The sequence below is a fragment of the Botryllus schlosseri genome, chromosome 7, assembly GCF_051294905.1.
Source record: "Botryllus schlosseri isolate E-star chromosome 7, Bs_hap1, whole genome shotgun sequence".
In the NCBI taxonomy this organism is placed as follows: Eukaryota; Metazoa; Chordata; class Ascidiacea; order Stolidobranchia; family Styelidae; genus Botryllus; species Botryllus schlosseri.
Window position 1 is genome coordinate 2,638,415 of NC_137242.1, and position 27,558 is coordinate 2,665,972.

At 39.4% G+C, this 27,558-nt stretch overlaps 3 protein-coding genes across 3 annotated transcripts; 2 read left to right on the plus strand and 1 right to left on the minus strand.

Moving 5' to 3' along the window:
- Positions 1–4,660: 4,660 nt before the first annotated feature.
- On the minus strand, positions 4,661–7,215 carry LOC145443183 (zinc transporter ZIP1-like). Its single transcript, XM_080321173.1, has 2 exons — positions 6,992–7,215; positions 4,661–6,326 (listed from the first exon to the last, which is right to left on the minus strand). The coding sequence occupies exon 2, from the start codon at positions 6,283–6,285 to the stop codon at positions 5,164–5,166; it is 1,122 nt and encodes a 373-aa protein (XP_080177299.1). The 5' UTR covers positions 6,286–6,326; positions 6,992–7,215; the 3' UTR covers positions 4,661–5,163.
- Positions 7,216–11,099: 3,884 nt separating this feature from the next.
- LOC145443402 (aminoacyl tRNA synthase complex-interacting multifunctional protein 1-like) lies at positions 11,100–20,130 on the plus strand. The gene is made up of 6 exons (XM_080321371.1): positions 11,100–11,318; positions 11,395–11,516; positions 12,473–12,608; positions 14,314–14,516; positions 15,006–15,174; positions 19,739–20,130. The coding sequence occupies exons 1-6, from the start codon at positions 11,165–11,167 to the stop codon at positions 19,903–19,905; spliced, it is 951 nt and encodes a 316-aa protein (XP_080177497.1). The 5' UTR covers positions 11,100–11,164; the 3' UTR covers positions 19,906–20,130.
- Positions 20,131–23,623: 3,493 nt separating this feature from the next.
- Positions 23,624–26,961, plus strand: LOC145442199 (V-type proton ATPase 16 kDa proteolipid subunit c-like). The gene is made up of 4 exons (XM_080320097.1): positions 23,624–23,775; positions 23,841–24,024; positions 25,315–25,439; positions 26,471–26,961. Exons 1-4 carry the CDS (start codon positions 23,706–23,708, stop codon positions 26,551–26,553), a joined length of 462 nt encoding a protein of 153 aa, XP_080176223.1. The 5' UTR covers positions 23,624–23,705; the 3' UTR covers positions 26,554–26,961.
- The last annotated feature ends 597 nt before the right edge of the window (positions 26,962–27,558 follow it).

The following is a 27,558-nucleotide window of genomic DNA, read 5'->3' on the forward strand; positions in this document are numbered from 1 at the left end:
GAGGGTCGGTTTTGTGTGGTTGGGTACGGGCAGAAAGTACTTTAAGAGATGTGTTTTGTGACTCGCCATTTGTAGTTCTTCAAGAGGAAGTATTATGACCTTGCAATGCGGAGAGGCTGAGAAATTCAGGGCTGTTGTTACGAAGAGCTAGCGTGGATTTAATTTCGCAAAAGTCCAGTAAGTGCGGCGTTTTCGTCGAAATAGACGCGGAATGCTGAACAATGCTGTCTGGCTCTTTTTCTCTTGAGCTAGTCTCTCGTTTCGCCAGACAGCATCAGCATTGTTGCGTCCCAATGCCAATCTCCATAACAATGAACAATTCGAGGCTGATTGTGGGAGTTTCAGGGCCACCAGCGGAATAAAATTTATATTTTCGTACTCAGTGCAGAGTCAGCTTTCGATTGATACCCGTTTTACCAAATTTAATGCTCGGCAAGCCGGTCAAAAATCACCGTCAAATTGCCTGTAGCCAAATGGAAATTGTGACGTGACACAATTTCACTGAGGCGTGAGATTTGCCTGTGTCGACACCATATAGGACACTATGGTTCAAGTGATGAGATTGCGATGCTGGGAAATTGTAAGTCGAAACGACTTGGTGAAGTCTAACACGTCTGTGTAGCGTGATAGTCGACGGTATCGAGTCGGCGAGTAGCGTGTATCGCGCATACGATAGTCGTGTATCGCATATTTATTCACATAAAGAATCCGGCCATTCCACCCTGGAATGTGCTTTGAGTAGCTACTCGCGCATGGGTAATTACCGAACGGTTAGCTTATTGCGTCGCAGGTTAAACCAATGAAAAACATGAAATCAAGATTATTAATGCGTAGGATTTACCGGGCTGATGCTCGCTGACCTGCAAAATCGACTACTCCTCATTTCCTCCAAGGATCAACAATACATATTGTCTTACACGTCTGTCAAGTCACGTTCTCCGTAGTCCATTCTGTATGGAACAAAGAGGTGCTAAAATGTGCATAATATTTTCATTCATACAGATATTCAGGGTTAGTGACGGCAGCATGACTCACCTGATTGTAAACTTGAGACGGTCACTCGCTCGGAAAGAACCAGTCATATATGTGAGCAACATCGCTAAAGGCGACTCCAATAACTTTGTTCAATGTATTTCTCAAGGATTCTAGTTCAAGATATCCCTGATGTTTCTGTTCGCGGCCTTATCAAATTACTTGTACTGTCTAGGACGGATGAATGTGGAGATCCGAGTTAATTAGCTCTTATTTGACTTTGGGAATTAGGCCGCAATGAATATTTAAGCGCGACGGGATCAGACTATTATAGAAGTCATGGATGTCAAATACACCCCGCTGTTGTCGTGCATTGAGAAAGAAAGCACCGTTGATCAACCTTGATCATCTCGCAATAATAAGGAAGTGTCAAGCGATAACTGACCCTAATCGCGCGCGAATAAACACTACCGATATAAACTCTGTCGTACGTGGCGAAAACGCCTGCTCTGAAATCAATACTAATAAACGAGAAAAAAGACTTGGATGCAGTAAGTAAATAAAGCAGACGTAGGGGAGATGTGGTACCGATGGATCACTGGGACCGAAAATACTTGAAAAATTATTCATGATAATTCTATGATTACACTCCGCAAATTTGTCCACAATTACATGCTGACAGAATCTTTCCTCGCATGCAAAAAAAATCGACCTGCGTGAGTTATGGGGTCTGTGACGAATGATTTATGTTTTAGGGGGTGTAAAGTAAATTTGGATCGACATTTGCATTTTTCTATATCACCTTTCAGACTAACAAACCCGCCATAATTTTTGATGTGAAGTATAGGGCTTGTATCAGGCTATATAATGGCACATATTTTCTGAATCAATACCATCCTCGAGTGGACTATTATCAAGTCAATTTCAATATTTATGGGGTGGGGGACCTATGATACCATAGCCAAATCAAGCAAAATAGATGGACCAACTAATCACTTAACAACAGAAACTCTCCTACATATATATAGGCTGGCTAACTCATAGCCACCTATGGTGTTTTATCGTTATTACGAGGTATTCGAAAGTCAAAATGTCGATTTGCGGGTAATATGTATGTGACATTAATTTTGTAAGTTTAGTCGTAAATCAAAACATGATTTTTGGCCAACATTTGAGTTGATATAATCTATTATGTTCTTGAAGGTCGCGACGAAACATTCTTCATTGGCTTTCTGTAGCTTAGCTTATAGTACACAACAAAACAAGTTAACAAATTTGAGTTTTTAAGCATATGTCTCATAGATCCCATGGTCGTGTGCCATTGGACCCACCGGGTGGGGACCGATGACACGCTCGAGCAACAAATTTTAAACGTTCATAAATATTTTTTGAAAAGGCGGATATTCATGTAAATGTCCGCGATAGGTAGAGCTTGTATGGAAGTGTTGAGACACCAAATTATCCACTATTCTCGGCTGAAGATTTGAGGCCCAGAGATCAATTTGCAATTTTTGATCCATCGGTACCACATTTCCCCTACTTAAAGGCCTGCTACTTGAAATTGGGAAATCACGGGAAGGTGCGAGACCTTACGCGTGGTTTGACCCTATAATTTTAATCAGAATAATGCAAATGTATACAACAGCTTAAGTAGGCTACTCCAGTTACTCAAGCGTTGACTTGCTCTCGGTTTTTTTAAATGATGTCATTAAATTGTGTATTTCCGTTAAATCGATGCAGATTCTGGATCATTCACAAGTGGCGCTGAATGTCAGTGAGGCACATGGATGCTCAATTTGCTGATTGCTCAAGCTTATTGCTCACGAGTCACGAATCCGTGTATAGATAGATACCCGCAATCCCGCAAGTACTGTACACTGTACAGTAGTACACTCATTGTTACGTTTCATATTCTCAAGTTATTCATTATCATTTCTGGCCCATATCAATATCTCTATTATTCATTCGATAACGCCTTTGCATTTTCTGTGAAAACTGCATGCGATGGATTTATTTATGGATTTAATTTTCCGTAATGCTGTGTATTTTTCTCTTTTTTTGTATTTGTTGGTTAATATGAAGTTTTGAAGGTAACAAATTCTGTAGTAACCTTATAAAGATGCTTCTGACCTTGATGGCTCGGGTTTGATGACATGACTGTTATGTCTAGCCTCTCGTCTCTTTGCTTATGTGTGTACCACATTGCACGTAACTTCATTTTGTTATGTAAGTTATATTTTTTATTGATTTGCACGGTTGACAAATGAAGATTATCCCTCTCTTTCCTCCCTCTCTCTATTTGTCATACCAGTGATTGGGCCGTGTCGCCTGATCGTTCGTTCATCACTGTTAGTGATATCATGCGGAAATCACCTTCTAAACGCAATGTTTAGCAAGTAACGTGGAAATACGTAGCAATAATGAGTCAAATAGGAGGAAAGTGTTTACGCGACGATAAATAGTCGATTTACCACACAAAAGTGAGACATTTAAAACGCCTATTCTGCACGAAGACCCGCCATCAGCCGTAATTACTGAAATATTACCTTTTCTTTCCACTGATTGCCCTATGCCAATTACAATGCTGCGGTTCCGTTTTTCTTATTGATTGTGGAATGTGCATCGTTCAATATGCATATCTTTTTTTAACATGTTTTCCTAATTCTATTACATCCTATGTAGGCCCAGATGGGTGTCTGATTTCAAAGACTACTACAAGTCGTTTCGAGACCTTCCTATCTTTTCAATGTATCGCAGTGTTGCGGTGTTTTGAAATGATGAAATTAATATAATAAACTGATACCTTTGCTACCTTTATATCGTATTACAGTCTTGTGGTGTTTCGAAATGATGAAATTTTTAATAAACTGATGCTGATCCATGCAAGGGTGGGGATTGGGCAAAGCTGTTTAAACTATTTCAATTTTGTTTGTCTTATAACCTTAATTAATCGTGCGTCCCGTGAAGATGCATGCGACCCGCAAACTATACTTTACCCACCATCGTGCTTGGTAGCCTATAGGTGTTTGCTTGATTTTTCCAAGTCGTTCCGAATGTTTTTCGATTATATCACAGTCTCATTGTGTTGCTTTGCGCTGATGAAGTTATATACACACCGACTGATTTCGATCACGCAAGACGCTTAAGATTTCATTCATTAGTCATTTTTTCGTTGCCGACGTGACATCGCATTGGTAAATCGTCCATCATGTGAATAAGTTGCCCGTAAGCTTAATCCCCGACCGCATCAGACCTTTGAATATCTGTAATCTGGGCGGCTCGTATGACTTTTATATCGGCCTCCCTCTATATCTTGCTCAACATATTTCACCCAATTACGTTTTTTTATGCATGTTATTGATTTGCACAGTTGACCAACGAAGATTTCCCCTCTATCGTTCGAGTACTTCCTTGGTGCTGACGCAAATTAAACTGCCTTAATTTTTCTGATATCAAACCTTCAAGTACTCAAACTCAAATCCTAACTCAAGTACCCCACCCTCACAACAACTCGTTACTTCAGGGATATATTTGCCGTCCATTGCTTCACGATACGCGATACATATAATGATCGCGAATTACTACACCAACCCGGCCAACTTGCATCCACCTGGACTTACACAATCGACATTTACTCGATCTTCCCTTTGTATAGAATTAGATCAAACGAACGCACTGACACGTTGAATTGAATTCCGCTGACGCCACAATATTTAATAGTTTCACTGGCACTGTACAACGCAGCGTTGCAGAATAATAGGTGTTATTCCTATAAGCAGTTCAACACTGAAAATAAAAGTACAGTCGACCGTAACACGATACTTGTTAGCAGGAAAATCGCAAGTCAAGGTTGAAGTGAACTATTAAAAAGGGAAGAAATCACAGTCGGCTCCTGAAAACGGTACAGAAAATAGCCCGCTACTCAAACTACTGAAAAATTGCACAAACTACAAATATTCGATTTCATGCGGCAATAACGTATAAATGGAGTCAAGATCTCAAAAAACGTACTCTCCTCAATAGCACAACCATTGTGTATTCTGATCGTTATTGACAGACACTAGATAAAACTATGCGGGTCAGGGAGTTCCTCAACATAACAGTACATTATTCCAGTTTATTTGATTTATAACCATGAAGATTACATCCCTTTTGGTTCAAAAACCTATAAAAGAGTCAGTACATGGGATATCATTCTGCAAGAAAGCCAAGGCCAGCAGCGATTCCAAATCCGACTAGAAGCGCTACGAATTTCAGCATTTGAGCACTAGCTTTCGGCTGTTCATGTGCAGACGCAACAGTTACATTTGGGACGTCACCATTTGCATGATTTTCAATACCCACACTGACAGTGTGAATAGTTTCATTGTGGCTATGTTCCACTACATGGTCGCCGTGATCATGGTGAGAAAACTCTTTGGGTATAACTTCCATAAAAGTCACATATAAAAACGTGCCCGTGGCAAGGCACTGCAACACAGCTTTCGCTATGTCGCTGCCGACATTTTCCTCGTAGCTTTTTTCCGTAATAAAAGCCCCGACGTAACAACCAATTGGGGACGCGGCACAAAATATCATCGAACATAATACGGCCGTTTTCAACTTATCTAAAACTCCTAGAGTTTCAAACAGAGGTAAGCCAATTCCAAACGCGATGACGGCTTTGTGAATTGCAATCGCGATAGCTAGTTGCGTTAACGTGGATACGCTATCTTGAAGACCAATCGCTAGTCCTTCAAACACCGAATGAACTGATAAAGTAACTACAAGTATAAACATTCGGTATACAGTAACTTTAGCATCAAGTTCACCATTACTAGATTCATGGCTATTTCCACGGGCGGAATTCCTTGCATTAGATTTTTGCAAGCAGACAAACATTACGTTTTCTATCAGCATCACAAGCAACAAGCCAACGCCGACCATGAATTCAGCGATTGGGTATTCTGGATGTACCTTCATGGCATTTAAGGCATCAGTGACGGCTTCTCTAGACTCTGGCAACAAGTCAAGAAGACTGACGCCTAAAAACACACCGCCACATACACAGTATACTACGCTGGAAAAATTTGAGTTTGTGAGTTTCGAACGGAAGGTCGATAACCAACGTAAGCAACAGTTCGAATTGCTTGAGATATCACTGCTGTTGTCTTGTTCGTGTCTTTCAAGGTCGGTAGAACCCCCGTCGATTTGAGAAAAGCGTCCGCTTTTGGGAGATAACCTCCAAAATATGTATGGTAGTATCACGCCGAACAGTATACTGATGACCCACAGTATAGTGCCGCAGAGCATCTTCACCCCGAATATATCCATTCTGTTGCTTCTCCAAACGTGCCAACGTTACTTTTGATTGCCTGCAAAGTACAAGATTTTAAGAGTCTGAATTCTACTATTTTCCTCAAGTTACATCGGCATAAGTTTGATGAGGCTCTTTGATATACAATTGAATAATATATTCACATTGATATATATCCAGATATTTCATAGAGTATACCTGCCGGGTTTATTTCAATACAAATATATCATTCAATTATATATATTATACGATTGTATCTAGAGCTAGAGGGGTGTTGATGTCCATTAAATTGCCCATTCCACAATGACTATAGCCTGGGTCATTGCTATGTAGGCTCCACTATTTGTTGTTCAGTGTAACAAGTCATTCACAACACATATCTTGATACTTGCTAGTGAAGGCTAAAGAATATGGATACTGATACATATTTCTTGTTTTAAATATCTTATATCTGATTATCCGATAATCTTTCGTCAATCGTGAGTAATCATATATAGTTTTCATACGATCTTGGATGGAATGGATCTGAATCAGCAGCATTGTATTAGAAAATTGACGAATTGAAAATGCAAAAAATAGTGATACACAACGGAATGTAGTCGAAACGGCACGGTCAAGTCCATAAATAAATCATCACCCTCCTTTTTCACGATTCAAATAACATAACAACAAACCTACAGTAGGTCTATAGCGGTATTATACAGAACATTACATCACCATCACCTTTTCAGTACTTAAAGAGTCCCGCGAAGAGCGATTTGTTCAACTCCGTACCACCGCTCAAGCTTCTTGGCGCTACTCCTGGATTGCCTGCTTCGCCGGCGAGACCTTCAATACTTTCTGTCTGCACGTGATGCGGTACTGAATGCATACTAGTTGTCAGACTTGTCCTTTTATGCAGGCGGTCAGACTTCGCTCAGCTTTCCTCAGGGTTTTCCCTATTTTTTTTTATTCGCGCTTTGTACTGCCAGTGGCATCATGTGATACGAATTCATGAAATAAACGTTCGCTAGATGACGCAAGCGATTTATTAGGCAATAGAAAACTGAACGTCAGTCGTTCATTTCATTTCAGTTTATTATTCGTAATTTCATCAGATCAATAGGCCTACCCCTACACCACAAGATTTCGATACAATGAAAAGATAGAAGGGTGTCGAAAGGACTGGAAGCAGTCTTTGAAATCAAACACCCACCTATCAACATCAAAAATCGTCAGAATCTATTTTCATGTGATCAAGACACACTAATGATATTTATTATCACTATTTGAAGAGCTTCTTGGAGGTACAGAACTTCAATATACAATATTCATAATCATATTGAACTGAACCCGAATATTTCTGGCTGACACTCGTCATGGGCATGGGTAATCGTCAGCAACTAGTGCTAATTTGGTTCAATTCCAGCGAGTTGCCGCATTGCTACAGAAGAAAGTTTCAATTTACTATATAAAAATAAATTTAAAAAATTTCAAAATTTTCTGTTCACCCCATGAAAGTGCTAGGTTGTCTACAGAAACGATGTTCATTTTTGTGGGGTCCGGAGGGGCCACAGCCTATTCCCCCTGGGTTGTCAAGGCCTTAATGCACTATGATCATTGGGCCAAGTGCGGCCTGGTGTTTGGGTTATCGCACATAAAGCGTCTCTGTTTTCTGTTTCTCTTCATTCTACCATTTTCGTACATGGGGAGCCGGAGTAGCCGGAGAAAGCCCCTGCCTAGGTAGGGAGAGTACAGTTCAGACACTTCGTACAAGGCTTCGTGAAACTGTCGCCGAACCATCCGGTCTGACTAAGGTCGTCCCGATAGAACATCGGGTTAACGTCCGTCGTCCAGTCATGTTGCAGTCAAGGATCCGAGTCCGCTGCGTAGCTAAGGCCATCCCAATAAAACATCAGGTTGTCATCAAAGCCACGCTGCAGACAAGGCGGCAAACCTGTCGCTCAGCCAAAGTCGTGCTGGAGTGCCTGAGTCTGTTGGATATAACAGTACCTTGCCAAGGGCATCGACTCTCCACAGTTCTTGTAGGCAGGGCATGGTATGGTATGGTATGGTATGGAAGTAGGGTATGGTATGGAACGAAATTTCGGTATGGAATATGGAAGAGTGCTAGTATGGTATGGTATGGAAATTTCCCAAGTATGGTATGGAACGTGTTTTCCATACTTCCATACTTTTTCCATACTTTGACAGTTTTGCCAGAACCATGACAATAATCCTACTTTCGATTTGTCAAATTGATTGCATACCTCAGAAAATCGCTCACTGTCTGTTCATTGTTCATATCTCAAATTGTGATTCATGACTCACCCTTCCCGGTCGACATCTATTTGAAGACAACAAAGTTTCGTGACGCACATATGAATGAAAATAATATTAATAATAATTATTCCGATTTAAATATAAAAATGAATGATATTCGACCGCTATCGCGTGACAAGTGCATTTCGCTTATCGTAACTCCCACTACGTAAATAACCAATGTAGTTTTAAAATCGTAGACTCTGAGAATGTAGAAGTTACATGAATATTTTTATCAATTTGTTGAACTTGGAAATAATTTTCTGCGCTTGGGGAGGATGATCATCACGCAATATCTATTTGACATAACCATCATTGTGATTCAAAAATATGTAGCTCGTCTTGGAGCGACGTTACCATATGCCAGCCTACAACACGCATTGTAACTTCATGAAATCTTGTTATTTCTGATATAATGGACAGAGGACACCTTGATATGGCTAATATAGTTAACGAGTGTGACCCACAGATTGGCGGAGAAAATAGACATTTGATTAGCTCTCGTAAAATGATTGTAGTGGTGTAAAATTATATTTAAAGATATATTCTAATGCAGGTGTCTCCAACCGGTGGAGAATACCCCAATTGTGGGGAATTTAGGGCCTTCTGGTTGGGAATAGACTCACTTGGAAAACATATTCTTTACAGTGTACATTATTAACTTCGTTTACTAAACGTCTGTATGAAATGCCGATCGTATATATCTCTAAAAATTCTTCGCTCATTTGCAATTCAGCAATTCGTATTATCACTGCCTCCAATCAGCGAGAATCGAGTGGACAGCGGCACGCGATCTCCCTCGTATAAGTTGTTATTCATTCGTATGCGAAATGGTGTGATTGAAATCACCTGATTCGTTAAAATACAAGTTTATATGTATATGAATATGTACTCACGGGAGATCGTGGAATCGCTAATTGATAGCATAGCCGGACTTGTTACTGATGAAATGAGATATTTCTTACTGCTCAAGTTATAGTAGCGTGCGACAGTGGATGTTATGGTGGCTTATATCTACCATACGCATAAAAGTTCGTCAACACCAGAAAGATTATCTGACCCATGCAATATATTCGGCATTTACACATGTAAATTGATGCTACCTTGGCACATTTGAAAAAATCTCAAACCCTTCCTATTTTATTGTCAGCTTACCCCACAACATTGCGTGTACGGTTACCAGTTCACTGCTCATTAATTTTATTGCGTGCTGTTTCATTTTGGGGGTCTTAACTTTCGCCAATAGCAAGTCTCTACAAAAGAAATTCAATTCTAAAGAGTATAAAGGTTGGGGGCCTATCTTATAATTTGACAATACCTTTGTGTTATGTAATTCTGTAGATGAGGTCACTGCTAGCAGTACATTACCACACTAGATTTACATGTCGTGAGATTCTGCTGTGATTTCCAAATGATCTCGCGTGTATAGGCCTATGTACGTTCTTACACCGTTGTCGACATATGATATAAAGAAACTGGGGATATCATTGTAGCATCGGGGCTGTTTAAATGGATAATCCCATCCAAAATAATTAGAATATATATACACTGGAACATTTCCACACGTCAAAAATAGAATATCCCTTGAGAGGTTGGTCAAGTTGCGAAAGTATGGAAAAAGTATCAAATATGGTATGGAAGAATGTTGCTATGGTATGGAAAATTGTCAAGTATGGTATGGAACGATTGGGCGGGTATGGAGTATGGAAGATTCTCATTCCATTCCATACCATACCATGCCCTGCTTGTAGGCGAGATTTGCGAGTAGTTCAGATTGGAGGGCGTCTGCGGCCGTATCCTCCAACTGCTTGCTCACAGCGCCTCTTATGTTTTGAGCTGACATAGGCGGCTTTCGGCCTGCCATATTGAAACTCTACCTACCGCTTCCGCTGGTTGGAATTGAGCCAAATTTGGTGAACATCGTTTCTATAGACAACCTAACACTTTCGTGAGGTGAACAGAAAATTTAGATTTTTTCATTTATCTATTTTATATGATAGACACTTTCTTCTCCTGTAGCAATGGAGCTACTGAGTGGAATTGAACCATATTTGGTGTGTAGGCTTAAATTAGGTAACCTAACAATTTTATCAAGTAACCAGCACAATTTGAGAAAAAAGTCATTTTTGAACGCCCCTAATAACCGACACCTTTTTCTTAAATCCAGTGTGCATTGTGCAATGTGCATGCATCTTATTTATATGCCGTAGACCGAGATGGGTGTCTGATTAAAAGACTACTGCAAGTCGTTTCGGCACCCTCATATCTCTTCGCTATATTGTAATCTTGTTTTAAATTTTAATAGAATGATAATGATGATGATGAATATGATGGTGGTGGTGATGATGATGATGAAAATCCTCCGACTGGGAATTCAATCCGGGCCGCTTACGTGGCTTGCGCTACATGGTATCAGGGACGCCTATATTTACGAACGTTCAATTAACTTACGAAAGTATAAAAACAAGTAACCAACTCCTGGCCGACCACTGAACGAGTCTACCTAGCTGCGTATACCATAGAAGTTCTGGCGTTACATGGGCGTGTTTATATGTGCTCGGCTCGCATGCGTGACCGGTGCATATTTGCTGGCAAATGTTTCTGACAAGGTTTGGCGGCAGGACAATATTTGTTCGATCTGGGGTTATTGCGGCAAGTGCGATGGATGTTTACAATAAAAATCTTCAGCTTGCGGACTCGAAGATTCGAATTCTCGCCGAGAAGGTGGCAAAATTGAAGCAATTGGAAGGTAAGCCTTCAAATTTTCGAAAGCCTAACCCAGTGTTCTCAATAATTTCATGGTATTTGTGGTAATTATTCGACAGTGTTCAAAGCTATAGAAAAAGAGAAACTTCAGTTGGCCACTGAAAACAGCAAGCTACAAAATGAAATTGATGACTTGAAAACGAGACTGTCAATTGCGGAACTGCAAAATGGTAAACCTCAGGTATGTGATACGTACTGGAACACTGCTAAGTACTAAGTGGCTATCTAAGTAGAAAGTAGTTTATCGATATGTGTTTGAATTACTTGAGTTGGATTAAGCGTCATAAGAACTAGACCCCTGTGTCGCAGTAATTGAATATATTTTCAAAAACTTCACTCATTTGTATACGGTAATTGTATTGTGATTAGTCATTCGATCTTGGCTAAGAAAACGTACACCATGTATTTTCGGAAGTTGTCAACTCTGATTAACTGCTAAAAGTATGCGACCCTTTGATGGAACCTAATTTTTGAAACAAGAATGCTTTTCATGACTTTATTTTCTACTTCCACTTGAAGTGCTTTTGGAAATTTCTACTTCTACTTGTAGATGTATAGAAATTATTGTTGTTACTTACTACTTGAGTACTAATGCTGACTAAGTAAGATGGAAAGTTCGATAATGATGCAGAAAACAGAAATGGAATGCATTTAATAAAATATACCACCATTTATTGCGATAGCTGAGGTAAAACCCATTACCACAAATCCTGATCGAAGGTATTTTGGGTAGATTGAGTCGTTCCATTACTCACCCCTGACGGGCCTGATATGGGAAAATACCTCAAGTACCTCGACATACTTACGTCCCAGTTATATGGCAATCATTACTCTGTAGCATTGGTAACTAGGCTTGAGTTTGGTCAAAGGTGTTGTGAGTATCATTGACTTTGTTGAACAGCCTGCTATATGTATGAGTATCCAACTAGCCATGAGTCATAACATTTTCTTAAAATATGCACTATATACTTAGTCTGGCCGTCAACTTGTCTGCTTTTTGCATGTTAATTGCCGGAATTTCCATTACCGATGCTGTCATGATGGGCATTAGGTGATATCTATACGGTGTCACAGATTTAACAATAAATTCCACAATGCAATTCATATTATTCATATTCAAATTTCTTTTCATTTCAGTACACCATTCCTACTGTCATCGCTTGCTCAAAGAATGAGGAGAAACCGCAATCTCCCGCCAAACCAGATACTATTCCTGATAAAGCAGAACCTAAGCCCGAGAAGACTCCCAAACAACAAAAGCCCAAGACTGAAAGTATGTCATCGCGTAGTGTATTTGCCACCGGAATACTTTCAGGCCTGTCATATTTTACCTAACTCCCTGTGAGATAGTTGCCAGTATGCAGATTGTCATTATAATTCTGCTTTCTGCCCTATTCAAGTCATGCTGGATCACCCAATTGTCTTTTATCTACCAATGTAGACCTACTCATACTTTTTTTGCTGCATGAGGACATGAGCAGACTTGGACAACTAGAAAATTTCCTGCTTTTTCAAATTAGATTAGAATAAGAATTAGAGCTACACTTCTTTTTCCAAATTAGATTAGAATTAGAATTAGGGCTACACAGTTTTTCCAAATTAGATTAGAATTAGAGCAACAAAATTTTTCCAAATTGGATTAGAATTAGAATTACTGGATTCGCAAAAATTGGAAATTGCATGAAATTGTGAATGAGAAATAAATCCAGCAAAAATCAATTTCAGGTCATATCAAATCACACTGCGTTCCCATTAGTATGAGAATGGTTAAAGTCTGTACACCAAGCTTGGCTTGTTTTGCACTCACCAGGGTTCACCAACACGCGGGCCATATGCGGCCGGCGATCTGATTTGTGATTTTGGAAAAACGCGAAGTAAGGCAATTTGAAATATTGAAATTGATTTCATGTTCAAATTATTGTTGCCTTTTCAAAATAAGCTATTCGCCAGTGCCCAACAACACTATTTCGCACTAGCTGAAACGCATGGATATTATTCGTCACACTTACTACTATGATCATAATACGTACGGTGTACTGTAAGTAATGCGATGGCGGGTTGGTAGTTGGCACTAGATTTCCCTGAGTGAGAGGGATATTCTTGTTAACTCGCTGCAAAATGCCGCGGACAACGAGGCATTTTCAGGAAAACAATAAATTAGATTAGAATTAAAATTAGAGCATATGACCATTTCACAAATTAGATTAGAATTAGAATTAGAGCATAGAAACATTTCACAAATTAGATTAGAATTAGATTACTTGCATTTCGCTCTAATTTAGTGAAATTAGACAACTAGAATTATCTAGTTGTCCAAGTCTGGACATGGGTGCCTTCTACATTTTCTCAAGACAAAGTCATATTTTAGACATGTTGTACAGTGGATAGAAATATGTAAATGAGTTTGTACGATAGTCATGTAGAATGATTTTTATGGTGGTGACATTTTGTGTATTTCAAGTGACGACTCGATTATTTTGCGATTGTATGATTTTAGAATTCAATTTGAACTTGGGTTAAATACTGAATATGTTGTGCTACTATGACGTCACAAATTTTATATAACATATATGACTACTATGACATAACAATTGATTGACATGTACGGCTCTTGGGGAGTTAAAATGGAAAATATAGGGCAACTTGGCTCTGTAGACGAAAAAGGTTAATGACCACTGGTCTATATGGTGATTTTTTTTTTGCAGCAGGCCTTTCTTGAGGGCCTTGATTGATAACGTATTCACGATTTCTCTCTATCAGCTCTTCTACATGTAAGTTTTGTGAAGCTTGAAAGACATTAGAATTCCTGCAGTTTTTAATTTATTCGAGTCAACTCAAGTTGCCACCGAAAAATCGTGACTCAAGCACAACTCAAGTCAACAAAAAATAGTGACTCGAGTCATTACGACCCTGTTTTTGATTAGTGGGATGACGTAATCAAATTATACCTTATATCTTACGCCTTCTCTCGCGTTCAGAGCCAAAGAAAAAATCGACCCCCGAGGCTCCCAAATCCGAAAGTCCCGTCGATATTTCGAGGATTGACCTTCGCATCGGACGGATCATAAAGGCAGAAAAGCACCCGGACGCAGATTCGCTCTATATCGAAGAGGTTGAGACAGGCGAAGAGAAAAACAGGACAGTTATCAGCGGCCTTGTGAAATTTATCCCTGTTGAAGAGGTATCAAATTGTATGTCTTTACATTATTGTTTGTGTTCTTATCAGGGTTACCGCTGGAGGTGCTATTACAATAAATTTGGGATTTGAAAAATGGTGTTTATGGGAGGGGGGCAGTTCAACACCAATAGCTTGACTTCTATGGATTGGAATTGAGCCAAATTTGTAAAGCACGTTGTTTTTGTCAACTTGACAATTTCATGGGGTAGCCGGTAAAATTTGACAAACTTTTTATTGTTATTCAATAAATCCAAAACTTTCTTCTCTTATAGCAATTCTTCTACAGGCTAGAAGCGAGCCCAATTTGGTGTGCAGTGTTCTTTTATTTAAGCTAACGATATTTTCAAATAGCCAGTAGAATTTGAATTTTTTTAAATTTTGAACGGCCCTAATGTACATAGGCTAACTGTGAACGCCCATCGATCGGTGTTCTACATCAAATACATACAGTTTCGTTGACATTATTTACTACTGGGGCCGCCTAATTCGCAGATGCAGAACAGGATGGTCGTGCTGATGATGAATTTGAAGCCCGTGAAAATGCGCGGCATATTCTCTCAAGCCATGGTGATGTGTGCGTCGTCGCCAGAAAAGGTAGAAATCCTTACTCCACCTCCAGGATGTGTACCGGGTGACATCGTAACATTTGATGGATATCAAGGTTTGTAAAGCAGACTTGGGCTTGAGCCATCTCTTCGCTATGATTAAATGGATTATTTTTAAATCTGTGACAACATATCTGCTGATGCAACCGTTGATATATATTAAGTTCTTTTCAATACTGTACTGTACCGGTTGCTGACGATTAACCCTGACAAAATATTTGGGCTTATGTCAGAAGATATTCAGTTGCATAACGAAGTTCTATACCTCCAAAAGTCTCTTTAAAGCAGTATACTTCACATTGTAATTTTTTCTTGGTCACTGAAATCTGCAAATAGGGCTGTAACATTTCCCCAATACAATCGTTGCTTGATCTATTCTAAACGGCTAATACTACCGCAATAAGAAAATTTTTGCGTGGACATGAGGGTACATTCTTGACTGTAGGTCATATACATTGTTTCAAATCCAAAATTGCGGCGAGGCTGGTTAGTTTTGCAGGGTTCTTGAAGGAGCACTGCGCTCTAAATATGATGTGGTCTCAAATTGAAGATACAATCTGGAATTTTTTTTTGACGCAGCCATTTTCTTCCGAAAGCCACCGTAATAGAACTGCAACTGCATGATTTTCCATAACGCCCTGTTCCGCTCTAGCTGCCGAGGATGCGCGTCTTCGTTTCTTAACACAGCTGCACTTGCTCGACCCAGTGTCCTCCATCTTGCAGTCCCATTTTTTAAGTAGTCTATTACATGTAAAACATATGATGCGTCAGTCGATTCGCTTCCAAACGATGCAACAGGCCAACAGCACGGACTCCCAATGCCACATATATAATCACCATACTGGTCGAGGTTCTTATTGGGGTTGGATTATCCGGATATCGGTTAACCACAGGTTTTTTTATTATCCGATATCCGGATATAAATCTGCCGGTTAACCGGATAAAATATTATCGTTAATAATGTGTTTTAAACTTTTAGGAAGCTTCGATAAGTCAGTGTTTCGCGCGGGCAATTAGCGAGAAGCGTGTCGCCAATTAGCGGGATACGTCAATGCACTGTGTAACGCGACGCAATCTCCCGCTGAGGAGATTGCCAAATTAGGTCATTGAATACCGCGAACTCGGCTATCGTTGCTGGCCTGGTTTTTGAGTCTTCAACAAGTATATAGTTCCACTGGCAGAATCACATCTGCAATAGGCTCTATGGACATTATACCATCACTGGCCTACATAATCGCATCTGCATTGGCTTGGTGCTCACGATATTATCGCTGGCCTGCGCAATCGCATCTGCAATAGTAGGGTGGAGTGAAAAATGAAAATTTTTGAATTTCAAAAAAGGGTCTTGATATGTGGTGCCAAATAGTAAACAAATAAATTGTATCATAATTTTGGGTTCGTACACCCTCTAGTGGTCGTGCAATTTCACCGAACGAGCCAAAAACAGCTAATTTCACCATATCTTGATCATCACTTACACTAGAAAGTCAGTTTTGGCCTTAAAAGATGCAGAAGCAACATGTTTCTATCTCACTTCCATGGAACTTACTCTTAAAAATGAACAGAAAAAAAGTTACAAGCTAATTTCTGATTTTGTAGGTAAAATTAAGCGCTGAAGCAGTGGGTAGGATGTCAAAAGCGTGTAGTGATTGATCTTATGACTGAGCAACATACCCTATTAATTAGAACCACTTTTCAAAACTTGCTCAAACAAATGAAACCCCCTACAAGCATAAATAGGGCTCGGGCATCGAATAGAGACTGCTAAAACTGTATTTAAAACAGCGTCCATTGGTAGTGCAGCGTCACGATATCGGTAAGTTTATAACAACGGCCCTCATGAGATTTCTTACCAAAATGCTATCGTAGGGTTTGTATCATATTTGTCACAAAGCTCCAGAATGAAAGCACAAAAATTGAAAATACGCATTCAAAACACAAACATCAATTCTATACTGGAAACAGAAAATTTGTGTAGCAGTATCATATGAGTATCAGTGTGCACAAACATTAGTATCATGTTTAGTATTGAAAGATTTCATCTGCTTTCACGACTTCAGTTTTTGTCTGATGAGGCTACCTCTACGTTTAAATCCTGGAACATGGGTAACCACGTTTTAATGTCTTTCCACTGCCTGGTTGTGGCAAGGATGACTGAGCCTTAATGGTGATGATCTTATGTTTTCCACCTCGACATCTGACAAGGTCTTGATTGCAGGCGGCTGTTCAATATCTTTGTGGTTTAAGTTGACAATTTGGTGGAAAGATTAAGCCTTGATGTTGATAACTGGAATTCTGAAGAAACTGATGCTCAATGTCGCTGGTTTTAGGTTTGATGTCATTTATATATCTTCCTTCAAATTCATAATTGGAATTTGGTATGGGGTGGTTGTTCTGCGCATAGCTGTAATCTTGTTAACTGTAAATCTTCGGACGTTTCCCTTCTTGTCACCAAAGCATCCCAGCAAAATATTTTCTGGATGTTAAAAATGAGCATTTCTTCGTAGCAAAGATAGTGCAAGGGAGTGAATTCGGGTATCAGTCAGCTTTGTGACACGGGAAACTATATTGTGGAAATTTTTAGCACCATCTACAATGGAATTGTGCATTTTTATTTCAAACCATGACGGACCATGCAGAATTGAGCAAGACAGTTCAGATTTCTCGATGGACGACTTCATCCCACATAGTACTTTGAAATTTGAGATGCCAGAGTCAACCATATTGAATGAACGACGGGCCCAGCCTCTAAAGATTGCAGATCTGGTTCCAATTGACGCCTTTGAAAGAGGATATATAAATGAAACCAAACCCTAAAGCAGCAACATTGACACCAGCATCAGATTCTTCCAAATTCCTGTTATCAACATCCAGGCTTAATCTTTCCACCAAATTGTCAACTTAAACCTCAAAAATATTGAACAGCCACCTGCATCCCAATCAAGACCTTGTCTGATCACGAGCTGGGAAACCTATGATCATCACCATTAAGGCTCAGTTATCCTTGCCACAACCAGGCAGTGGAAAGACATGTGACAGTGGTGACATAAGCATCTGCTCAATGTTTCAGGATTTAAACGTAGAGATGGCCTCATCCGACAAAAACTGAAGTCTTGAAAGCAGATGAAATCTTTCAATACTAAACATGACTTTATTGTTTGTGCAAACTGATACTCAGGTGGTACTGCTACAAAAATTTCTGTTTCCAGTATAGAATTGATGTTTGTGTTTTGAATGTGTATTTTCAATTTTTGCGCTTTCATTCAGGAGCTTTGTGACAAATATGATACAAACCCTACGACAGCATTTTGGTAAGAAATCTTATGAGGGCCGTTGTTATAAACTTACCGATATCGTGATGCCGCACTACCAATAGACGCTGTTTTAAATACAGTTTTAGCAGTCTCTATTCGATGCCCGAGCCCTATTTATGCTTGGAGGGGGTTTCATTTGTTTGAGGAAGTTTTGAAAAGTAGTTCTAATTGATAGGGTATGTTGCTCAGTCATAAGATCAATCACTACACGCTTTTGACATCCTACCCACAGCTTCAGTGCTTAATTTTACCAATAAAATCAGAAATTTGCTGATAACTTTTTTTCTGTTCATTTTTAAGAGTAAATTCTGTGGAAGTGAGATGGAAACATGTTGCTTCTGCATCTTTTAAGCCCAAAACTGACTTTCTAGTGTAAGTGATGATCAAGATATGGCGAAATTAGCTGTTTTTGGCTCGTTCGGTGAAATTGCACGACCACTAGAGGGTGTACGAACCCAAAATTATGATACAATTTATTTGTTTACTATTTGGCACCACATATCAAGACCCTTTTTTGAAATTCAAAAATTTTCATTTTTCACTCCACCCTACTGCAATAGGCATGGTACGAACGATATCATCGCTGTCGTAACCATAGTCTCGGGCCTGGCTTGCGTTGGCTCCTATCTCTTGGTGGCTTGGAGAAAATATGCCGCTGAGATTATTATGATCAGCGATTGCGATTAATGAGTGACATTGCGAAACTGAATGACGTCCAATGTTCGTATTCCGGAAACATGTTCCTGCGTGCAAGCGTAATCAATTTCCGCTAATACTAAATTCGAAAAAAAATCGAAACCACCTCGTTTTATTTAAAACACCCACACTTATTTTTCGGCTGGCTACGGGCCTGATCATGTGAATTTCTCATGGAGGAATTAGAGCGAGCTATCATGTCGGCCTCAATTCCGGTATAAGCTACTCGTCCTACTATAATTCAGCCATTTTGTGGAAGCAGAAAGAGCATTTAATACGTGAGGACTCTTTATGTTACACAACTCCGGTCCCGGCTACAGGATGCCACTGTTGATGCGTTGGCTTTATAAGGAGGGAGCTGCAATTACACTGTGTAATGATTTTGCGATCCATTTTTCATGCAGACCTCGTGAAATCGATTATCTCAGTAGGATTCACTATCCGGTTAACCGGTTAGCTAAATTCCAAATATACGGATATATCCGTTATCCGGATAGTGAAAATTATTGATATCCGAACTAACCCTAGTTCTTATGTACACTACCGAAGAACCGATAGGCCTACCCTACATTAAACGCCTCTGATTGTAACGCAACATGATCTTGTCCAGGCGAGCCCGATAAACAATTGAACCCAAAGAAAAAGGTCTGGGAACAAGTGCAACCGGATTTGAAGACAGACGACAAGAAAGTTGCGTGCTACAAGGGTGTTCCTTTCACAGTGAAGGGTAAAGGCGTCGTCACGTCTCAGACTATGGCTAACAGTATGATCAAATAAATTATTGACTTACTATCGTGTTGGTCGTTACCATCTCAAAAGGACTGCTGCTGTGCAGGGCTGTGCTACATTGGGGGACTCTAATGGGGAAGTGGTCAAAACGAGGCGATAGCGTGAAAATACGGGATTTCTGTTTCGGGTAGGCTGGTGGAGTCGTGTTTAGTCTTTTTATAGTCGTGGACTACTTTGCATTATGAAAATATACCTGTAGTCGAATTCAGCCGGTTCGATAGAAATTTCTCATGGCCGGCCGGTTGGCATTACTGCTATTCACTTTTTGTAACATAACCTGCTGAAAAAAATCTGAATCCGACCACTGCGTGGCCCACATATTTAAAATAGACGCAGATCTGTCTTCGGTACGCAACGGACACAGGACAAGTAGACTTCCGAAAGTCGACAGGAAATTGGGACTGACTAACACATCATATTCAGTAGAATTAGGTTGTACTTTGTCTTGAATGCGGACAATGTACAGTAGTACATGCTCGACCGCTGTCGGATTGCCTGCGAAATAGTTTTCGACAGTACGGTCCGTCATACTTTGATAGAGCGACGAGTTTTCTTGTAACGAACGTACGCCATATGGTAGGTGGATATCGCACACATTTCTCGCGGTATGTATTATCAAATGCTGTCCGAAAAATACTGAAAATATACTTAAAAAGAAATGCCTGCTCAGATGTTGTCTTCAATGTAGAAACTAGGCACTCATCGTATCTTAGATTGGGCAGTGGACATGATCGAGCGCACAGTAACGGCGATCGTATAACAAAATATATCTATATTTATTAACATCATCATCATTGGTTTATTAGCAATTTTATCAGTTCAATACACCACAAAAAATGCGATACAATGAAAAGACAGGAAGATGTCGAAGCGACAAGGAGTAGTCTATGGAATCTGACACCCACCTTGGCCTATAGGCGATGTAAAGAGGAGGCATGCACACTGAATGAAAGTAAAGAATATTGTATAGAAAAAGAAAGCGACAAGAAATAGGGCGGCATGTCATGGGAAGCGAGATCGATAGGTCAGTCGTGGTCCGGTAATCTTGAGGATGGACTGTATTACAAAACGACTTGTATGGTTACCAAAGTAAACTACTGAAAATGTTTCTACTGCCAAGCGGTTATTAGTGCCCGACATGAGCGCCATCGTCCAAATCGCATCCAAATATCTTCCAAATGGCGAATGATGAAATTATTAGCAATAAATTGAATCTAATGTTACACAATCATGATCAGGCTATATTAGCATAGTCCTACTCATACGGTGTCTATAATTTACATTTTATAGACTATATGGTGGGTGTCTTATTGCAAAACTGCTCCAAGGTATTTCGACCCCTCCCTATACCTTTTCATTGTATCGCAATCCCGTGCTGTTTTGAACTGATGTAAATAATGATAAAACGAACGAGCAGAATCTAACGAACAAAAAAATACAAAAATTTCAATAAACTCACTAACCGTTACACCAGGAATGATCATGAAATTATATGTACTATAATATATAATAGTGAAATATTAAAGCAAGACATTTTCATCAGTAGTTACGAAGGATTGAAGAATGCAAAATATTTGTTTTCTCCACAGACTGCTGAAAATAAGATACGTCATTATTTTGATTCACAATCTAAATAGTTACGACTGATATTGATTTTTCGAGGCTACAGATCACGAGGTCATGTGACCAGCTGACAACTGAAAACGACGAAGTCATCGAGTCACTTGGGATTTCACAAAATAGCGAGTTCGCCTGCTGTCTGTTGGCAAGGTGGTATTGGTCACGAGACTTCCAGCTTGAGCACAGTGAATTATCAAGCTTATGGCTGATCGCATATGCTGTCAATGATATCTAGACGATGCTATGCTTTGTTTGTCTTTAGGGTGGCGCCGCCGGTGCAATATAGATCTTGGAAAGTTCATGAGCATAGACTTAACCATATCGGCAGTAAGATTTTCAGTGGCGATGTCGATATGTGCTGTATTGATTCCGGTGCAGCTCAACTTGCTATCTTATTTCACGCAATTGTCATCTTACTGTTACAGTGTAGAACTACACTTTGATGCTTGACATTATATTAATTTCTTTCCATTACTTTTCATTCAGTGTGCATGCCTCTCAGGCTCTTCTTTACTTCGCCTAGGCTAAGGTGGGTGTCTGATCTTGAAGGCTACTCCAAGTTGTTTCAACACCTTCCTATCATTTCATTGTATCGCAGTCTTGTGATGCTTTGAAATGAAAATATAAATATAAATAAACGTGATTGATTGATTGATTGATAGTCAGGGTACTGCTCTGTGATCTTCGTCTAAGGAACAATTTTTGCGTACATTTTGCCGCGAAGCTATGTGATTAAACTATATGAACAGCCGTGTTGTAAGGAAGACTTTCAGTCTCGAGTTATTGTTATTAGCTGTATAGTACTACGGTATATGGCGGTATGCCACTATGGAATCTCGGTTCATTTTTTGAAGTAAATCCTGCATGATGAGAGCTTTTCTGCATATAGAATCATCGAGTAATTAAACAAAGTTCTGCGTGATGTTGCCACCAATTCCACTCTGGTCGGTATGGTCACTGCAATTGCCTGCTTATCGCTGCTTTTGTATTCACTTGCTTGCATGGTTCTGCGAACTGGAAATGTTTGAATGGTGGTCATTGTTATGTAATCATTACTTTTTCTTCATTTTTATGCGTAATGAAGGTTTATAAATGTAATGTAATATCCACCTTCATTCTTTGCATGGCATAATGAATCTCTAATGAATTGTCCGGGTAGATTTCTGCAATTCTTTGCAAACATTCTAATTATCAAAATAACACTATACAGTAAATTTGAAACATAACAGTTTTGACTTGCCGTTGTCTTGGTAACTATTTGAATCTGCGACAATGAATTGATCCACTTTTTGATGTGGGTAATTGATGCTTCCAAAAGCTTTGGCAATAAAATGTTGAATATATTTGCCTTACCAATGTCGCAAATTGAGTTAGCCTATTGAATATTTATGACACTCGTACATTTATGTAATTTTCTATGCCGCTCGACTTTCAAATCTGATAATATTCCAAATAGCAACTCACTCAACTTACTAGTCGACCAAAAACAGATTCACGACCACGGCTCTGAATCAAAATTAGTACTTCCAAGCTATGCTTGAACATACCTATCCAATTGGGTGTCGGTATCATTGACTCCCTGCTCTTGATCAATTGTGTTGACAAGTCTTACTCCCGACTCTAACTGATTTAAAATTGCGTACTTTCTTTTATCGTATTTTGCCACTTGAACTCGGTCCATAGTTATTGACCAAAATGTTAGCGAACAAATTGAGTACTGTAGTCCATACTCTTTAGTGGACAAGAACATCCAAACTAGATAATGGCTTTGATTCTACAGTCCAAGACACTCCCGGAGCAAGAACTAGGAATAGTACAATAATTGCCCCATACATAATATTCATATAGTTCGCTCTAATCTGAACCTTTTATCTATATTTGTTTAATTGAATAGTATATTCATATTGAAATGAACCCGAATATTTTCGGCTGACACTCGTCATGGGTAATCGTCAGCAACTAGTAGAGAATTGCAAAGAACATGGTATATCAACAATCGTATCACAAAATACATTTGTTTATGGCTTTTTATGTAGAATTATCATTATCAATGAACAAAGATGAATGATTTTATACTCTACTAACAGGCATTTATATTATACTTGATCGACGCTGTGGCATATAGTTTCCCCGGAAATTTCGCATATTTCAAATATTCATAAATCAGAATGGCGAACGGACCAGATTATTCACCATTTTTCAGCGCGATGGGAGCAGCATCTGCCATGGTCTTCAGTGGTAAGCTGTTCGTAGTAACAATTTATAATATTTTGATTTCATTGCTATGGATCAATATTTTTCAGCGATGGGTGCGGCGTATGGAACGGCCAAATCTGGCACGGGTATCGCTGCAATGAGTGTGATGCGACCAGAATTGATTATTAAATCAGTTATTCCAGTTGTCATGGCTGGTATCATCGCTATTTACGGGGTCGTTATCTCTGTCTTGATCACCCAGAAGATGGAGGCTAATATGTCGTTATTCAAGTAAGTATTGCTAAATACAAATCATCAATCATGATCATCATTGGAGCTGGGTAAAACCGGCTACCTGAGTGATTTGATTCTGAGTCGAGGTTTACTATTCGAGTCGAGTATTTGAGCACTCTCCTACAAAGAATTTAATGCCAGCTCCATTTCTACACCACATTGAAGAATATTTGGTATTTTTTTGGCCATACCTATTCCAATCCAGTTCGTGACAATGCTGTAGGTTTATCACAACGTCACAGATATGTAATTCCCTCTAACATGCATATCTATCTAAACGTTCCGTATGCTGCGATACGACCAATCAATGTTTACAGCCTTCCGAAGTGGGAACTATTACTTTTGTTGATAAATTGAGTATAGTTTAATTTCGGTATTCGAAAAGATCATCTCTGATTACTTGACTGGAATCGTTAGAATTAATACTCAATTCCGATCAGAGTGCTCAAATCATTGTGCCCAACCCTAATCATTATCAACAAATTGACTCGACTGCAACATTTGTTGCCTTCGGTGACTAGGATTTTTGAACACCTGATGCAGATAGTGAAAAACCGTTGCGAGCTTGTGAAAATCATGGGTCGGGGGTCGTGTTCACATTGTGGTCACGTTGTCTTTCGATTACGGCATGCATTTTTGAGTTCTTTCCTGTTTGGAATTGATCAATTTCTGGTTGCTATTGTGTTGCGTACTGAATCAGATATCGGAATGTTGCCATTTGATATTGTGATACGTCAGAGTGCAAATATGCACAGTAATTTTATGACACTGATATTTGTGTGTGTTGTATGCGACATCGGTGACATGTTTATTTTCACTTTAGTATTGATATTCAACAAATGTTACATAAATCGAAAGTTAGTTTTCATGAGTTGTAATGACTTTAGTTGCTTGAAACTGTCCTCAATTTTTTTTCAAAAGGAACTTACTTCCTGGGCAATTTTCACTTTCAGCGTGTTAGATAATGTTTGCTCTGAAACACATGATATCTTGTCTTACTGCATATGGTGGCAAATCTACCTGCGTGCTCAATATGGCCGATCGAAATTTATTGACTAGGAAGCAGGATATGGTGTCGATATCGCTTGCAGCGCTTCTTTTGAATAGGCCAATTGAAATCACGTGTCGCCCGTCAATCCGGGACGAGTAATTGCTTTCATGTAGCATGCTCGACTCAATCGCGGATTCTTGCGTGATAGAAATAGATTTCAATATATGTGGCGCAAATTCAAACAATCTCTTTATGTGGTACAAATATATACAATTGAATAATGTTCACATTTACAGAGCATTTCTTCATCTTGGTGCCGGGCTCTCGGTCGGACTGTCTGGTTTAGCTGCTGGCTTTGCCATCGGTATAGTAGGCGATGCCGGTGTTAGAGGTACAGCACAGCAACCACGGTTATTTGTAGGTAAGAGTGTTGATTTGCTTACTGTTTCTCTTTCCGTGAATCATATGAATATGCTTGCTTAAGCAAGTAAGTTTCCTAATGCGTCACTCATACAAACTGTATAGCTTTCTGTCTATTTGTATGTTTCTGATTTGAGTGGTATTTTTTTTAAAAGGCTTGCATACAACTGCTTGTACCAGTTGAAAGTGGTTCGATAATGCATTATATTCACTAATAGCCAATTGGTGGTTCAAAATTTTTAAACTGTATTCAATGCTATATTTGGGAATCTCACCGCTGGTTACTGAGGTAATAAAGCAAAAAAGTTTCGCATTTGAAATGAAAATCAATACGCGAGAGTTTGATTGATACATCTACCACATAATGTTTCGGCGTTAATCAATATCTAATATTGATCCAGCCGAGAGAATTGTTGAGTGAACTAACCGATTGGGGCCACTTTTATGAAGCAATATAGTGTGTAAAGGCAGTTCACAATGGAAAATCAATATGTGACCTAAATTATCTTGGTGCGCATATATTTAGAACATATCCCGCCACCTTTAGATTTATTTCAGCTTATGCTTTCAATACTTGCTGACCGAGGATTTATTGCCAAATTCTAACGCTGATGATATTGAGTTGAATCACACTCTAGAGTTATCGGTATCGGCCATTAGAGGTAAAGAATATCAACAATTTTCTTGACGTCACAATGTGGCAGTAGAGGGTCAGTGAACTAATCTGCGACTGTCAGACTGGGAATATTGATATATATTGGAATTTCATATAGCATGCAGATATACAGATGCAGCCTTCATAGTTTATTTCATGTCCAAGTGTAGCGATGTCTGTAAAGCTGTTCAGATGAATGCCCTAAAGTTTTGAAAATGCGCATTATACTAGATGGCGTTTTAAATTTTGACTCAATATATTGGTGTTATCAATAGAGGTGCTGGTTATCGGTTTCATGAGTAGCCTATCGTCTTGAAAATCGGTTATCCGCCAGCCTGTAGTTGAGCTGCATGTAACAATGTAACATATATTTTCAGGAATGATTTTGATCCTGATTTTCGCCGAGGTGTTGGGATTGTACGGACTCATCACGGGGTTAGTTCTGATTGTCCGGGTCTAATATTTGTCTCTCGCTTCTACGTTCTCACCTGAGATGCGAATATCCTTGGCCCGTGTACCTCGTGGACCTATATTATTTCGCCTCGTTAATTTGAAATTACAGTGGTAGGGAAAATTGTGTGTCATATGAAATTTTATTGCATACACTTTTGTTTATCGCGCTCAAATCCGGACCAATTTCTCCAGGGCTGATCAGAATATATTATACCTTCATTTGATATCACTGAGCGGCTCATCTAGATTGTAATATGTATTGCGATATATTATCATGGCTCTTACTAAGTCATATTTCTACGATGTAGTACGATTGGCCCTGATTGTTTGGTATTTATTGTGTTGGTGTAAAGTTTATTGTGCTGTTATCTGACCTCCATTTACGGTAAAATGTGCAAATACTTAGTCATACCTATGAGTTGGTGATCTGTCTAAAAGGGATTGTTTTGGGATCGATCAGATACGGGGATGTAGTGCAGAAGTGGTTTGATCAATAATCATTGCAGAGAAGAAAGTGCAGAGGGATTGGTGGCAAAAAATATTGCGATTCGCAGGACTGTGATTCTGCGGTGTGGAGTCATTCAATGCAAATGTCTAGCCCAGCCAGAACGCGTATCATAGGGGCGCTGGTGGGATTTCAAGATAATTCAATCATCGTTTGTGTAAAAGCTTTCAAGGCATCTGATATGGATCAAGCATTCTTGGGCAACTAGAAAATTGTAGACGTCTTATTAGAGTTGGTCAGTGGCGGCTCGTCCCATAGGGAAAACTGGGGCATTGCCCCACCTAAAATTCTGTTCAATAACAATTATTTACCATTCATAGACGCACAGCAATCAATAGATATCGAAATCACAGCGAAACCCGCATTATTCTTGTGTTTTGTCTTGTAATTGCCCATACGTAGCAAAGTCTCTGCGAACATCGAATTCTCTTCTGTGTTTTCGCTTTGTGAATGCCTAGCCGGGGCTTGCCCCGGTAGCGCTCATAACAAGCTTTCACTGTCTGTTCT